At 40.4% G+C, this 13,963-nt stretch overlaps 2 protein-coding genes across 4 annotated transcripts; both read right to left on the bottom strand.

The window, feature by feature from the left end:
- Positions 1 to 334: 334 nt before the first annotated feature.
- On the bottom strand, positions 335 to 4,278 carry ino80c (INO80 complex subunit C). Its single transcript, XM_044207331.1, has 5 exons — positions 3,978 to 4,278; positions 2,795 to 2,911; positions 2,594 to 2,705; positions 2,078 to 2,145; positions 335 to 1,968 (listed from the first exon to the last, which is right to left on the bottom strand). The coding sequence occupies exons 1-5, from the start codon at positions 4,155 to 4,157 to the stop codon at positions 1,837 to 1,839; spliced, it is 609 nt and encodes a 202-aa protein (XP_044063266.1). The 5' UTR covers positions 4,158 to 4,278; the 3' UTR covers positions 335 to 1,836.
- Positions 4,279 to 7,519: 3,241 nt separating this feature from the next.
- LOC122881303 (SUN domain-containing protein 1-like) lies at positions 7,520 to 10,956 on the bottom strand. 3 transcript variants are annotated; one of them, XM_044207327.1, is made up of 9 exons: positions 10,759 to 10,956; positions 10,125 to 10,215; positions 9,735 to 9,991; positions 9,535 to 9,623; positions 9,250 to 9,385; positions 9,028 to 9,143; positions 8,754 to 8,927; positions 8,542 to 8,631; positions 7,520 to 8,337 (listed from the first exon to the last, which is right to left on the bottom strand). In XM_044207327.1, the coding sequence occupies exons 2-9, from the start codon at positions 10,211 to 10,213 to the stop codon at positions 8,224 to 8,226; spliced, it is 1,065 nt and encodes a 354-aa protein (XP_044063262.1). In that variant the 5' UTR covers positions 10,214 to 10,215; positions 10,759 to 10,956; the 3' UTR covers positions 7,520 to 8,223. The 3 variants fall into 3 exon arrangements, with proteins under 3 accessions (XP_044063262.1, XP_044063264.1, XP_044063263.1); XM_044207329.1 differs by lacking the exon at positions 10,125 to 10,215 and having other exon boundaries at positions 10,759 to 10,955; XM_044207328.1 differs by lacking the exon at positions 10,759 to 10,956 and having other exon boundaries at positions 10,125 to 10,752.
- Between the last annotated feature and the right edge of the window lie 3,007 nt (positions 10,957 to 13,963).

The raw sequence follows: 13,963 nt of genomic DNA, 5'->3' as shown, positions 1-13,963 counted from the left end.
CCTAAACACAAACAGACAAACTGATACTACCCCTGTATACTTTCTTCAGTGGACACACTGCAAAGATGCCCCAAAACGTAAAAGAGCAGACATACTCTAGTGGGTTGTGTGCTTGGGTAGCAAAAAGCCCTGGCACTGTTCATTAATCACTACGTTGAGGTTTTGATGCCACAGCAGGAATGGAAATGCTGGTCTGACTCTCATAGATATACTATACTGCCTTCATCAGCTTCGCCAGAGTCCAAAGCTGGGAGAAGTTAGGCATGAGCAAGACTCATTTGCAGAAATACTATGTTTGTATTTCTGGAACATGACACCCAGTGCAACATTGTCACTCATTTATGTGTTTTTAATAGTTTGGGCAACAATGGGATCTTATCCTTCAATGGTAACACATTACCTTATTATTCTTTATTGGTAAAACACACAGCTGACTTATTGTGAACAAAGACAACTGTTCAATGTGTATTCACAGGGCCTGTGTAAACAAAGCATCAAGAAAGAATTGCAGAAGCTTAAGAATTATTATTTAAAATCTCCCCATCTCAACAGGTAAGGACGCATACTGTATAGAGGTCGCAGGATTGATTTTTAAACAGGGCTTTTGTAATTTTCACAAGCTCCTGGTCTGTTTTTGCATAATAGGGATCATTACCATGAGAAATATTCTGGTCCTCATTCATCACGTTTGTGAAAAATAGCATAAAATATACCATGGAAATGATCCTGGATGCCTGCCATGTGTGATTAATGAGACATCCTCACTCTACCAGTCAGAGAGCAAATCATACATCAAATGCAGCTGTGGAATTAGAACCATGTGGAACCAATTCTACATTTACATATGACACAAGTGAAATTAGGCCTGCTTGGTGACTCTTGGCCCAGTGACATTTGCATAGCTTACATACATGCAGGCTACTGCATATAAGAAAAGATCCCAGAAACAGCTAAGTACAGTAGCAGGTGTGCATGTTTCAGTTAAGGCCCACATTACCAAAAGGAGTGTTTTATATCAAAATCCAACAAGTGTGATTAAAGGTTGTCATATAAGGAACATTGAGATTGAAACTAATCAGCCAGCAATTATGTCTGTCTCCATTTTCAACTGAGAAAATGTTTATTTATACAAAGCATTTAAAAAAAGCCCATATGAAAAAGAACTTTAACACCAAATAAATTCAAGTTAGCTTTAATGGGCTCCTTATAAAAAAGTAACTGACAGTCAATCTGAAATGGACAAACTCCTTCCAACAGCTTTTCTACAACCTTTCTCTACCCCAACCTGACTGAATTTACACCACTGGAAACAGATGTTCTTCCACAAAGGGGCATACAGCATCCTAGCCAGTAATGCTTGTATTCAGTACTTGAGAAACAACTGTATGTTCCCCAAGGATTAAGCAGGAGCAAATCCATGCCAAGCTCCAAAACTTGCCCCACGGTTTATACAAACACTTAATGGGAAAATATCATCAAAGATAGTGGGAAATGTATTTTAACAAATAAGCAAAAGAATATCTTATTTCTGACTTTTTAATTAACTTGTAAACACTTTCTGATATTATGTCCATGTTTTTCTAAATGGGAAAAAAACCCCAGAAATTTCACATTTGTTGCATTTATTTTGTCACAGATTTATGACTCAGATTGCCTTCTTGAAGACAGCAGTGCAAATATCCAGCAGTAGCCAGCTTGTGAGCTCCAGCAGTTGTCCTTTCAGTGGTGTTCACAACTTCTCTCTCAGAGTCTCCTGGCTGGCCCAACAGCTTCCTACACTAACATAAGTTCAGTTCTGGTTTGAACCTGTTTCAGGTTTCAAGCCTTGTTCAGCTGTCAGGGTACGATGCAAGTTGCCTTTCGAAGGGCCAGGTAGCCAGTAACAACATCAGTAGGGAGCAGGCGGATGTAGGAGAACTCTTCAGAGGATGTGAAGCGTAGCTTCGTCTGAGGGTCTGTGTAGTTTGCCTGAGGAGTGACGAGAGTTTTCACTGTGTGCTTTATACAAGACTTGAAAGCAATTGTATTAAATTTTGTATTATTGTACAATGAGGATTTTAGCAATGTGATTACTCACTGGGAGTCCAGAGATGTCAGAGTATTTCTTGCTTGGCTTCAAGGAGGGAGGGGCATCAATGTTGTAGTCTATGAACAAAACAAAGAAAAAATCTACCATTAAGGACATTTCTTGTAAAAGTGACGCTGACTCATCACTGCAGTCTTATATTTAATGTAATAATATTATACAGCTTTGACATGCAGTATACTGTAAAGAACAGCAAAGAGAAAGATTTAGGATGAGACTGTTAAAGCCTCTTTTTGCCTAAAACATTACACAACATTAACCTAAAAATTAGTTTCTTGACACAACTTGCTATTAGTGAGATTGCGTTTCAAACTGGACATCAGTAGAAAGAAGTCACTTTATGAAATAGTCATGTGTACTTTTGCTTTAAAACTTTAAAAAAACAAAAAACATTTTTTTTGCATTAATATATGCATAAATGTGGTTGAATTTTGAATATAGAAACAGGGCCTAGTAGTTTAGAGGTATACAACATGTACCAGGTAAAAATAAGATTCAAAAACTCACAGTTGGGATCATTGAGCTTCCAGGGTAAAGTCCGCTCCAAAACCAGAATCTGTTTGAGATTCTTCCAGGTCCTGTTCTTTTTACCTGCTGCTGCTCCACCAATCCCAGAGTGCTGCCAGGATTAAGAGAGAAAAATGGGGGGGGTGATGAAAAGGCAACAGAGGCAGATAAACTTAAACCCAGATGGACACAGTCACTCACCATAAATGCAGGGTCTTTGAATGGTGGAGGCTTTGCTGTGGACTCTGTGGTGGGAGTTGGACCGCTGTCAACTGTTGCCCCTGCCTTCACCTCAGCCACCGACTCCACTGCTGTTATCTAATGAAAGATGAAAGACAACGCCTCTTCAGACAAACAGTAGTCACATTTGATTTTAAGCTATTTGTTTTACATGTGTTTCGAATGTACGTCTACAGTTGGCCAAACACAGAGTAACTTAAAGATGCAATTTAATGACTGTCTATGTAGCTGTTAAGACATGCATAATACTTTGAAATCATATGTAGGGGTCCCAACTGGAAAAAAGATTTATTTATATTCAAAAGAGTTACGGTCATCAGTCCCTATTGTCACACCTTGTTTTAGATTTTACTCTGAGCTCATGTGGACTCAATCTGTGAGACAGAATACAAATGAAGAACAATAATACCTTGACGTCAGTGGGGCTCTGGTATTTATGCTTGTTGTCAAATATGGCCTCATGTACAAGACCAGGATGTTAACATTTTGTTTGTTTCTGCGCTAAAAATGCATACTTGTACTACACAGCATATTTATACATATCAGATATTTGTACTTGGTTTTGTATACTGTCTATTTGTGATGAACTGTTTATTCATGCTTTTTGGGTGTCTTTAGATCAGAAACAGTTAGTTAATCGAATAGTAACTGAAATTAATCTGCATCTGTCATTTTAGACAGTTTTCAAGCAACAATGCCAAACATTCTCTGCTTTCAGCTTCTCAAATGTGAGGATTTGCTGATAGTATACTGAATATCTGTGGGATTTTGTGGGACTGGCTAGATAAAACAAGGAATTTGATTTTCCCCATTCCCTGACATTCCTAATTAATCAAGAAAATAATCTGCAGATAGTTCAATAATGAAAACAATATTTGCAATCCTAGTTTTCTTGCATTGCATATCAGCTGCTTTGCATGTTTCTTGCACATTTCTAGTGCCTGTCTAGTACAACTGAACAAACGCAACCCCTGTGGGTATATTTTACTGTCAGCGTTATTCTGAGCTCTGAGTAATGTTCAGTAATTACACTACATTACAGGAACAGCGTAACCAGTAACATTACTGTTCATTGAATAACAATAGCCCATATAATAAAAACGTGTGAATGATCTAGATACTAATGGACAGATAAATCGATTACCTGTGTCTGTGTTGTTGGTGTCGCTGTCAGCTGTCCTTTCTTCTTCTTGCTGCTGGTGCTCCCGGTGACCTGCGGAGCGGCAGAAACCGCCGGACTACCCGGACGTTTCTTCCCCCGGAGAGCGGCAGAGCTGGCGGCTGCCGGCTGGGCCCTGACGGTTATGGGGATCTGAGATGCCATTTGTGGTGAGCAAAGTGGCTGTAATAGGCGATGCAAATGCTGCTTTCTCTCTCGATACTTAGCATTAGCCGTCTACCATCCGTATCGTAAACATCGCTTCACCCGGATATGGAATTGTTTCACTTCCGGTGACAGCCTTGTATGAAATTTTGAAATCGTTCAAATAATATTTATTAATTATGATAACATATTATCTAAATTTAAAAATGCACACATACATGTATATAGATATATACACACACATATATATATATATATATATATATATATATATATATATATATATATATATATATATATATATATATATATATATACACATATACATACATATATATATATATGTGTGTGTATATATATATATATATATATATATATATATATATATATATATATATATATATATATATATATATATATATACACACACCACATACCCAAATCAGAAGGCATGGATGAACAAGGAGGTGCGCCTCCTGTTGAAGGCAGGCAACACTTCCTGCAGATCAGGTGACGCACAAGCCTACAGCACTTCCAGGGCAAATCTGAGGGGGGGGGGCATCAAAAAGGCCAAGCACTGCTAATTGTCCAACTCCGACCCTCAACGCAAGTGGCAGGGCATCCAGGCCATCAGCAAGTACAAACCCAGACACTCCACCCCTATAGTCACAGATGTCTCCTTCCTGAACGAGCTTAACGACTTTTATGCTCGCTTTGAGAGAGACAATAGGGAAACTAAGCTCACACCCTCAGCTCACCACCCGACCATCACACTCACCTCCACAGATGTCTACACTGCACTGAGTCGGATCAACACGCGCAAGGCTGCTGGACCAGACAGCATCCCCGGTCGCATACTCAAGGCATGTGCTGAGCAGCTTGCTGGGGTCTTTACGGATATTTTCAACCTGTCCCTTGCCCAAGCAGCTGTGCCAACATGCTTTAAATTCACCTCCATTGTGCCAGTGCCGAAACACTCTAGTCCAACGTGCCTGAACGACTACCTTATGAAGTGCTTTGAGCGGCTGGTCCTGGCACACCTAAAGGACATCCTCCCATTCACACTGGACCCATACCAGTTTGCCTACCGCGGCAACAGGAGCAGTAGGATGCAGTCTCCATGGCTCTGCACTCTGTACTCACACATTTGGTCAATAAGGACACTTATGCACAAATGCTTCTTTGTTCACTTCAGCTCTGCCTTCAACACTGTCATTCCTTCCAAGTTAATCACCAAACTTGGAAACCTGGGCATTAACACCTCCATTTGCAATTGGATTATGGACTTCCTGACAAACAGCTTGTTAGTCAGACAACAACTGCTCCACCACCATCACACTCAACACTGGCATACCACAGGGCTGGGTGCTGAGCCCCTTCCTCTACTCCCTCTTCACACTCGACTGCAGGCCTAAGCATGGATCTAACGCCATCATCAAGTTTGCAGTCAATACTATGGTGATTGGTCTCATCAGCAACAACGATGAGACTGCCTACAGGGAGGAGGTCCAGCACCTGGCCACATGGTGCTCAGACAATAACTTGCTCCTTAACACCTCCAAGACAAAGGAGCTCATCGTGGACTTCAGGAAGGAGAGAGGAGGCACACATCACCCCATCCACATTAACGGGATGGCTGCGTGTCTCCAGCTTCAAGTTCCTGGAGACCCATATTTCAGAGAGCCTGTCCTGGACCACCAACACCTCCTGCCTGGTCAAGAAGGCTCACCAGCACCAGAGACTGTTTTCTCCCCTGCCTTCCAGCAGGCGCCGCAGCTGCCTCCAGACAAGGACCAGCAGACTGAGAAACAGCTTTTTTCCCCAGAGCTGTCTTTCTACTGAACTCTGCCCCCCGCTGATTCCACTGTCCCCTCATATACCTCAACTTTAAATGCTGCTATATTGTTTTTGCTGCTGCTTTATTGTTTTTGCTACATGTACATGTATGTTCATTTGCACTACCGGACTATTTATTTATACATATACTGCATCATTTGCACTCCAGTACTATGTACTGAATACTGCATAACTCATCTACTGCACTGTTAACTATTTCTGTCCATAATTTGCACTCCTTAATATTCATTGCACTACTGTTCTGCCCAGTCCAATTCATTATTGTACATATCCATCAGTATACTTCTGTTTATAGTAATGCCATTTGCATATAATGTCCATAGTACCACTTGTAAAATATTTTCATTATACTGCTCTATCATACATTTATGAACATACTTTATATCCTGCACTTGCTTATTGCACTTCTGGTTAGATCTAAACTGCATTTCGTTGCCTTGTACTTGTACATGTGTGATGACAATAAAGTTGAATCTAATCAAACAAAATTGTGCACTTGCTTTAGCTTAAAGTGCTTCCATGAATATCACAGAGACTAATCTTTATCACCCAGCATGCATGTTAGAATAGTTTGAATGCCTACAGTTACAGAGGATAATTAGCTAAACAACATACATCTGTGTGAGCTGACAAGTCTTATAAAAGCAGAGAGTTTCAGATCAATCAACATCAGTTATTCAGGACACTGCTTTGGTGAGGGGTGATAGTGGGAGCTAAAGATGTAACGTAGACTCAACCACCTTGTACACCTAATTGTAAAACATTTTTGGTCAAAGTGAACAGTGTGATATGGTAGATTTTTCAAAATTTAAAATGTTTATTGTGACACCGTAAACTGTACCGTCTGTAGCTCCAGTCAACACTGTAAACCACTCTGTGTAAACCTGTCAGCCAGGTTTTAAGAGCAGAAATGCCTTAAAACAACTGAAAATGAAATAATGTCTTTGTTTTGTTTCATCAACAGAGCAGCAGGAGATGAAGATCAGTCCTGCAGTTTTCTTCAATGTCACCCTCGTTTTCACCAAGCAGCAAAATGAATGCCTTCACTTTCGAGATTTTAAGAGACACTTTCATTCAGTAAAGCAGTCACAGTATTTGTTTGCAGCATCTTTGTATGTTTTACTCAAACACAAATGCTGCAATTGTTCAAGTTTGTTACCTCAAATAACTCAGCTTCTTTTCCAAAAAGAAATGTTAAAGTTTTTCCAAAAATGTTGATACAAAATGTATGAAAAATGTTGGACCATGTCTCACTGAGGGTAATTTTCTTCATTAAAGTGAAAAACCATAACCAAAACCTTTAACAAAAACCTCCCTATATTTTTTAATTAAGCATATTACACATACAGTATGTCTTGTGGTTTGATGTGTCAACCACTGGACTTTTTACCTCTGAATCAAAGGTTGAAAGTTATTGGTGACCAGGAAATTTTCAATGAAAAGCATGAGCTCTGAAATCAGAGCTTTTTATCAAATAAATGATGAAACAAGCAGAAACAAATAAATATAGTAAGTAAATAAAGTCTTTATTGTCTTTACAGAGTGGCCAATTGTCCATGTCTTAGCATGTCTTTGGAGTGTGGGAGGAAACCGGAGCACCCGGAGAAAACCCATACAGACACAGAGAGAATAGACTCTACACAGAGAGAGAAGTGGAGCCAGAAAATGAACACCAGTCCTTCCTCTGTGCGGCTACAGTGCTAACCACTGCACCACTGTGCCGCCTACGGTGAAGGTGAATCAGACTAAAAACATCTGGGAACACATAGAAGAGATTATATCTTGTGTTGTTGAATTTGGAGTGACAGAAAATTCCCCACACTGCGGTGTAGACAGCCACGTATCTCCTCCGATCCACATGGAGCCTCCAGCAGCTTCTTTTCACCTGGCAGGGCGGGAGGAAGTGTGGTGTACCGAGGTTCACCACACTCCCCCCCAACTCCCACCCACCCCGTCCTCCTCTGCACAGGTGCCCCACCCAACTAGTAAGAGCGGATATCATACCTCACTGGCTTCCCACCCACTAACCCACTAACACTATATATAATGTATTACTATATTAAAATATCTAAAATATTTTCATGCCTGCAAATTCCAAGATTAAACTCAGTCTATTTATTCACAGATGTTTTGAGTCTGATTCACCTTCACATATACTCACCTCTATATTTACCTATATTTACTTCTGTCTTCTCCTTTATTTCCATCTTCAGTCTGCCAGCTTCCCATGGACCCTGAAGCTGTACAGACAGGAGTAGTCAGGATGGCCCCAGTTGCTCTCGACTTGCAGCTTCACGTAGTTGAAGACACCTTTTTTATGATCCTGAGAGACAAAAGCAAAGAGCAGAGAGAGTTACTTGGGCGGGTCAAAAAATGAGAGGATGGCAAATAACGGGATATAATGAATATAATAAGGACAGATACACAGAGATAGAAGAGAAAGCAAAGTGTAGCACTTATAATATATTAGCTTGTGGATGAAATAAAAGAAATGTGCAGGATTTTAATTACATGGTGTAATACTCACAGGCAGTTTGAAAGTCTGTACTGAGTCCCCGTCCTGATCATAAAGAAAGGTTCCTAAGTGGCTTCCTTCATCGTTTAAAGTCTCCATTCCCTGTGAGAGAGAAAGAGAGACATCCAGTTGAACACCTTGTTTTCACTATGTAGTGTATATACAGTATGTATGAGTGGTACACAGGATGTCTGCAATGTAACAATGTTAAATTTGTGACTTACATAGACAGAAAACTCCTTTGGGGCGCTGGAAATGCTGCCAGTTGGGGACAAGTTCTTTGAAATGTGACCCAGTGTCACATGGCTGATGGTGACTGGGTAGGACAAGGCAATGACTAAATGTCCACGCCCACCTGCAAAGGCCCAGCAGCATCCTGGAACCAGAGGAGAGTGTCCCTGAGGAAAGAATAAAGTGAAAAAAAGAGTTTAGGATGGTATGTTGAATGCATAAAAAGAATAGGTAGTAAAACATCTGTTTTGTGTGTGTAGTTCCTACCTGAATAACAATCCTTGGGGTCACAGGTGGTCGCCAGATACGTATCCCAAAAAACGTCAGTCCTGCCTCTTGTGTCGTGTATGTTTTTGATGACAGCTGGAATAAAACACTGGCCCCTGCACACAAAAACACACACAAAGAAAGTGAGAAATCAATCTCAAAACACACGTGTGAATTACAGTCTGACAGATGAAATTGACAAGGATGATTTAGATGTCTCACCGAGTGATTCCAGAGCAAAGTTGGGCAAAGTGTCCGCGGCCGGAAGCAGGTAGTTTGTCATCTTCTTTAACCTCAGCAGCTCGTCTTGCTGCTCTCTATGGTGCTTCACCATGTCTGTAAATCCTGCATTCAAGTCCTGTAAGTGAGAAGAGATTCATTTAATGCTGATTGTTCACAACTTTAGGATATTAATTTGCTGACATCAATGTTTGTTTCACATGTAGGGGAGAACATCTTTGGGCGATTGTGTTTGTAGGTGCACAGGAAGAATAAAAAGAAGTTTACCATGGTCGCGATGATTGATGAGACTGGTGACTCTGGGGATCCTGAATCCAGAAAGTTGCTGCTCAGAGTTAGACTCAAGTATGCAAATCCTGATGGATGGAGAGAAACAAGGTCATGGATGTTTTACTCAAAAGACAGAAACTCTACAAAACTCACAAGCTGATGTGCTAGATATGATTGTGGAAGGAGAGATCACTTACCGAAACACAGGGGGAGAATGAAGAACAGAAAGCCAAAAATCTTAAGGCTGGACATACTGGGGCCCCTGCTGTTTCTTTTTCTGTTGCTGTCACAGTCGTTTCTGTTGTCGTTTCTGTTGTCATTTCTGTTGTCATTTCTGTTGTCATTTGTGGTGCTGTTTTTGTTTCTGTTGCTGTTTTTATTTCTGTTTCTGTTTTTGTTTCTGGTGGTCTCTCCTCTACCGGACCGAGGATGGGTCCGTCGTGTTCTGAAAATCCTGAATGTAATGAAAATGAGAAAAGAGTGAGAGCTTTGAAGGTGTATAATGAAGAACAGATGACTGTGTTAAACACATACATACCATGTGTACACATACAGCATGACTGTGGCACACACAAACTCCAGCTTACCTGTACAGGGTCTCCCTGTAGGAAATGGACGGTTCTCCCTCACTGTCATAGTATCCTGTGGATTCCAATCGAGAGCTTCTTCGTGACATGACTGCAAATCAAACGAGAGAGCAAAGGAGGGATTCAGTCACTCTCTGACACATGGCATGTCAGACACTTTTAACTGTTACTTTTCTCATTATTAGACTATGTCCAGTCAACTATGTGCTACATTACTGCCTTCAAATTTAAAAGTATAAAGTTCAAACAAGGATTGCCCTTAAGTACAGTTACCCATTTAAATATGGGCTTTCAGTAACTTTCTACTGTGCATGAAAGTAACCAAAATAATTTAAACTAAAATCAAGTCTAAAAATATTGTTTTTGGATTGGATTTTAGGGAATTCATGGCCATGACTGGATTGCATTTTCTTGAAAGGTATTTCTAATATTTTGTCAAGCCCCATTTACATACACTGGACAACAATATTAGAAAGACCTTTCTCACACAGTCTGAATATAAATGTCCCAAAGCTGGGATTTATCATATGCATGCATGTATGAATATTATATAAAACAGAAACCATACAGAGTTATTGTTGCTCTGCTTGCTGGGTGTGTTTTCTATAGATCTGTGATAGAAACAATGACTTACCTTCACGGTATAAGGACAGAAATCAGTCTGTAGCGTCGTAGATCAAAAAGTCGATCGATGTGCTCGTTTTAAGTCTTGCTTCTTCAGTAGCTTTAGTAGTTTTGCTTTGAGTTCACTGTGTGATCAGGGAATGAAATGAGAGATGAAAGGCAAACCCCAAAACTCCACACACTAACTGTTGCGTTAACGTTCTGTTTGCGTCATAAAGGTCTACTGCGACAGGCCGAACGTAGCACGCACATACGCTCGCACATGCGCGCGCACACGCACGCATGCACACGCACGCATACACACGCACACACACGCCTGTCTGAATTCAAATTTGCCTGGTTTATTGCACTGGGTTATGTAGTTGGTCAGATAATGTGTTTAGGCAAATTCAAAGAGCTTTACATAAGGCAGACATGCATTAAAGCAAAAACTCAATGAAAAAGAATACAAAATCAAGTAGCCTAGAGTAGGAAATTAGATTTAGTATTACGAAAACCAGTACTAATATAGATATTACAGTAACCTGGAGGCTCAGCAGCTGACTCCTATTAGTGGAGTGCTGCTGCCACCATGTGATTTATGAGTGGTTCTGCATGCAGAAAGCTGGAGGTGATCTGTGCTATTAGACTCTCACTGATAGAAACAGGAGGATCACAAAATGGATGAACACTCACTGTGAAGACAAGTACCTCTGTAGCTCCTTAATGCACCCAAATGATAAAGTTGCTAACCTTTCTGTGAAGGTTCACAGTGATACTCAGCAGTGAGTTTTTAGTGACCTGGTTGCATTTTTACTTTGCAGTCTTTTATTGATCTCCTATCTGACTTATCATCTTAAAGAAATAACCAAAGAGCCAATTTTCTTCTACACTCTCTTTTAATATACTTTTCCTTCTTCTTCGGTCCAATTTTGATTGTAAATATATAGTAAAATATAGCAATAACAAGCCCTTAGCTGCATCTGCAACCTTATTGGATTGATGGTATTTTTGTAGGTGGTGACCCATAAAAACAGGCTAAAGTTATGGCCCTCTGTCGTACTGACCTACAAGGGCTTCCACCCAGTTCCAGCCGTGCATTGAGCTTTATACATATTCCAACATTCAACAATATTTCCCATTATCTCAATTAAACAACTTGTAACTAATTGCTTGTCACTAACCACAACCATGTACACAAAAATTAGTGTATTTTCAGAAATACACGTTTCTTTGTTCTGCTTGTATGATAAACTTTTCCTACCTGCAAATATTTCTGTCAAATAAAAGATGCATAATCTAGACTATGTTTCCCCTGTTGCTGAAGTCACAGTAGAAAAATAACATAAAAACGAAAAAATCTAAAGCAAACACACAGGTATAATACTGACCTGTCTATATGCACAGGGCATTTGTCTTCACTGCCAACTGTGTTTCAGCGTGATCGTCTTTGACAAATGATGAGTGATCCTGACAATAGTCAGGAAGGTTCAAACTATTCACTCACTAATGTAAGAAACTGACAAGCCTGTTAAGTTGACTTGCATTTTGACTCAGGAGCAGGTCAGTTATTGTAAATAATGAATGTAATCTCCATTCAGAGTACAATGAAAAAGACCAATAGTTTGCAACCTGTTGTCCTGAGATTATCAGTCCTGTGCTGCTATTTGCTCTCACAATAAAAACTGTACACTAGTTTTTTATGCTGTAATGTTCTTGGTTAAATAGGATGAATGTGACTTAAGCTGATGTAATTAATGTTTTTGACCAACTGCCATTGTCCCAACCTTATTGGCTGAAAATCCCTAAAATGAAACAGTATCTGCTTGTTACCCCTCTTCACAGGTTAAATGTGTCCATGAGTTGTGAGCAGTTTTAACCAAAGACTAATTTTCCCCTTTTAACCTCTTAGATTGTAAAACTATCCAGTATTTCACAAGAAAAAAGCAAGGATCAGAGAAATGTCAGGAAAAAAAAGGAATCTAAAATTGAGTTCATTCTTTTTCTTCTTTCCTGTACCATTAATCATTTTGTGACCCCTCACATTCATCTTGCAACAACTTGCAGGAGTGCTGACCCCCGTCAGCAGGAGTGCTGATTGGGAAGCGCTGCAGTAGAACACTTTTGCCTATATGTAAGCAGTCCTATTTGAATAAAGCTATAACAGCAACCAAATACACTTCCTTTGACCTGACCTGCCAAAGAGTGGAAGTGAGAAAAACTTTCCCTCCCTACCTGTCAGGATAACTCTGCAAGCTGAGGTGGCCTCTGGTAATTTACTGGTTGATTAGAGCACGATGCTATGCCTTGGGAGGTACACGGTTATTCTCTTGTCGTTCAGTCACAGTGTTTGAGGAGAAAATGCCTCTAGCATATCCATCAGTCTGTGCTGGCCCACCAGGGAAGGACCTGTCAGCATCCAGACATCTCCACACAACAAAGATCTACCGCATCCAAATTCAACACAGTACCGTGAGCTGCTGCAGAGACCTTGATGAACTGAGGGATGCTGGTATAGTACTGTATATGTGGGGGTATATTTGGGACACACACACAGAAGCCTTTGCTATCCTTGTCCGGTCTTACGGAGACTAGAGGACCACACTCGCAGGGGAAATGTTGATTCAGAGTAAGGTCTTTCCAAATGTCTCATTCATTTTTCAGCACTGGCACATGGCTGCTGCCAGCTACATGAATAAAGTATATCTAGAGACTCTGCTCGAGCTCACTTGCAAACAGATATGAATGTTTCATGGGTGAAGTTAAACTATGAGCTGTAACTGTGGGGCATTAGACCCACACACCTTTTTCCTTATAAATACATCATCTACTGTATGAGGCAGACCGTAGGCTGGAGCAGCATGCTGGAACCAGTGACATCAAAGTCAAAGATTTTGCACCAGCTGTACTCAAGTTTACAGTCTAAACACACCTGGGTGCCACACAGAGCTCTTCTGTCAAACAAGGGAAGCTGTTTTGTGTTGTTCTAAGTTGTCTGCGATCCTCTCGAAACTGTCCTGTTGCTACAAAAAGCCATAGAAAAAGCAGTGAAGTTGATTTTCAAGTTAACACACACACGCATATATATACATGCTGCTAGGGATGTAATTTAAACGCAGATTATGTAAGTGTGTTGGTGGAGTTTTCTGCTCTAGTGACTCTGGATGGTATGCAACCCAAACATGTAAGCCACAGCCTGAAGCACAACTTATTGATCTGTGTCAGCAGGCCATTGA

Source organism: Siniperca chuatsi, linkage group LG9 (assembly GCF_020085105.1).
Source record: "Siniperca chuatsi isolate FFG_IHB_CAS linkage group LG9, ASM2008510v1, whole genome shotgun sequence".
Classification (NCBI taxonomy): Eukaryota; Metazoa; Chordata; class Actinopteri; order Centrarchiformes; family Sinipercidae; genus Siniperca; species Siniperca chuatsi.
The sequence above is the reverse complement of the archived record's forward strand: the minus strand, read 5'-3'. Positions and strand labels throughout refer to the sequence as shown.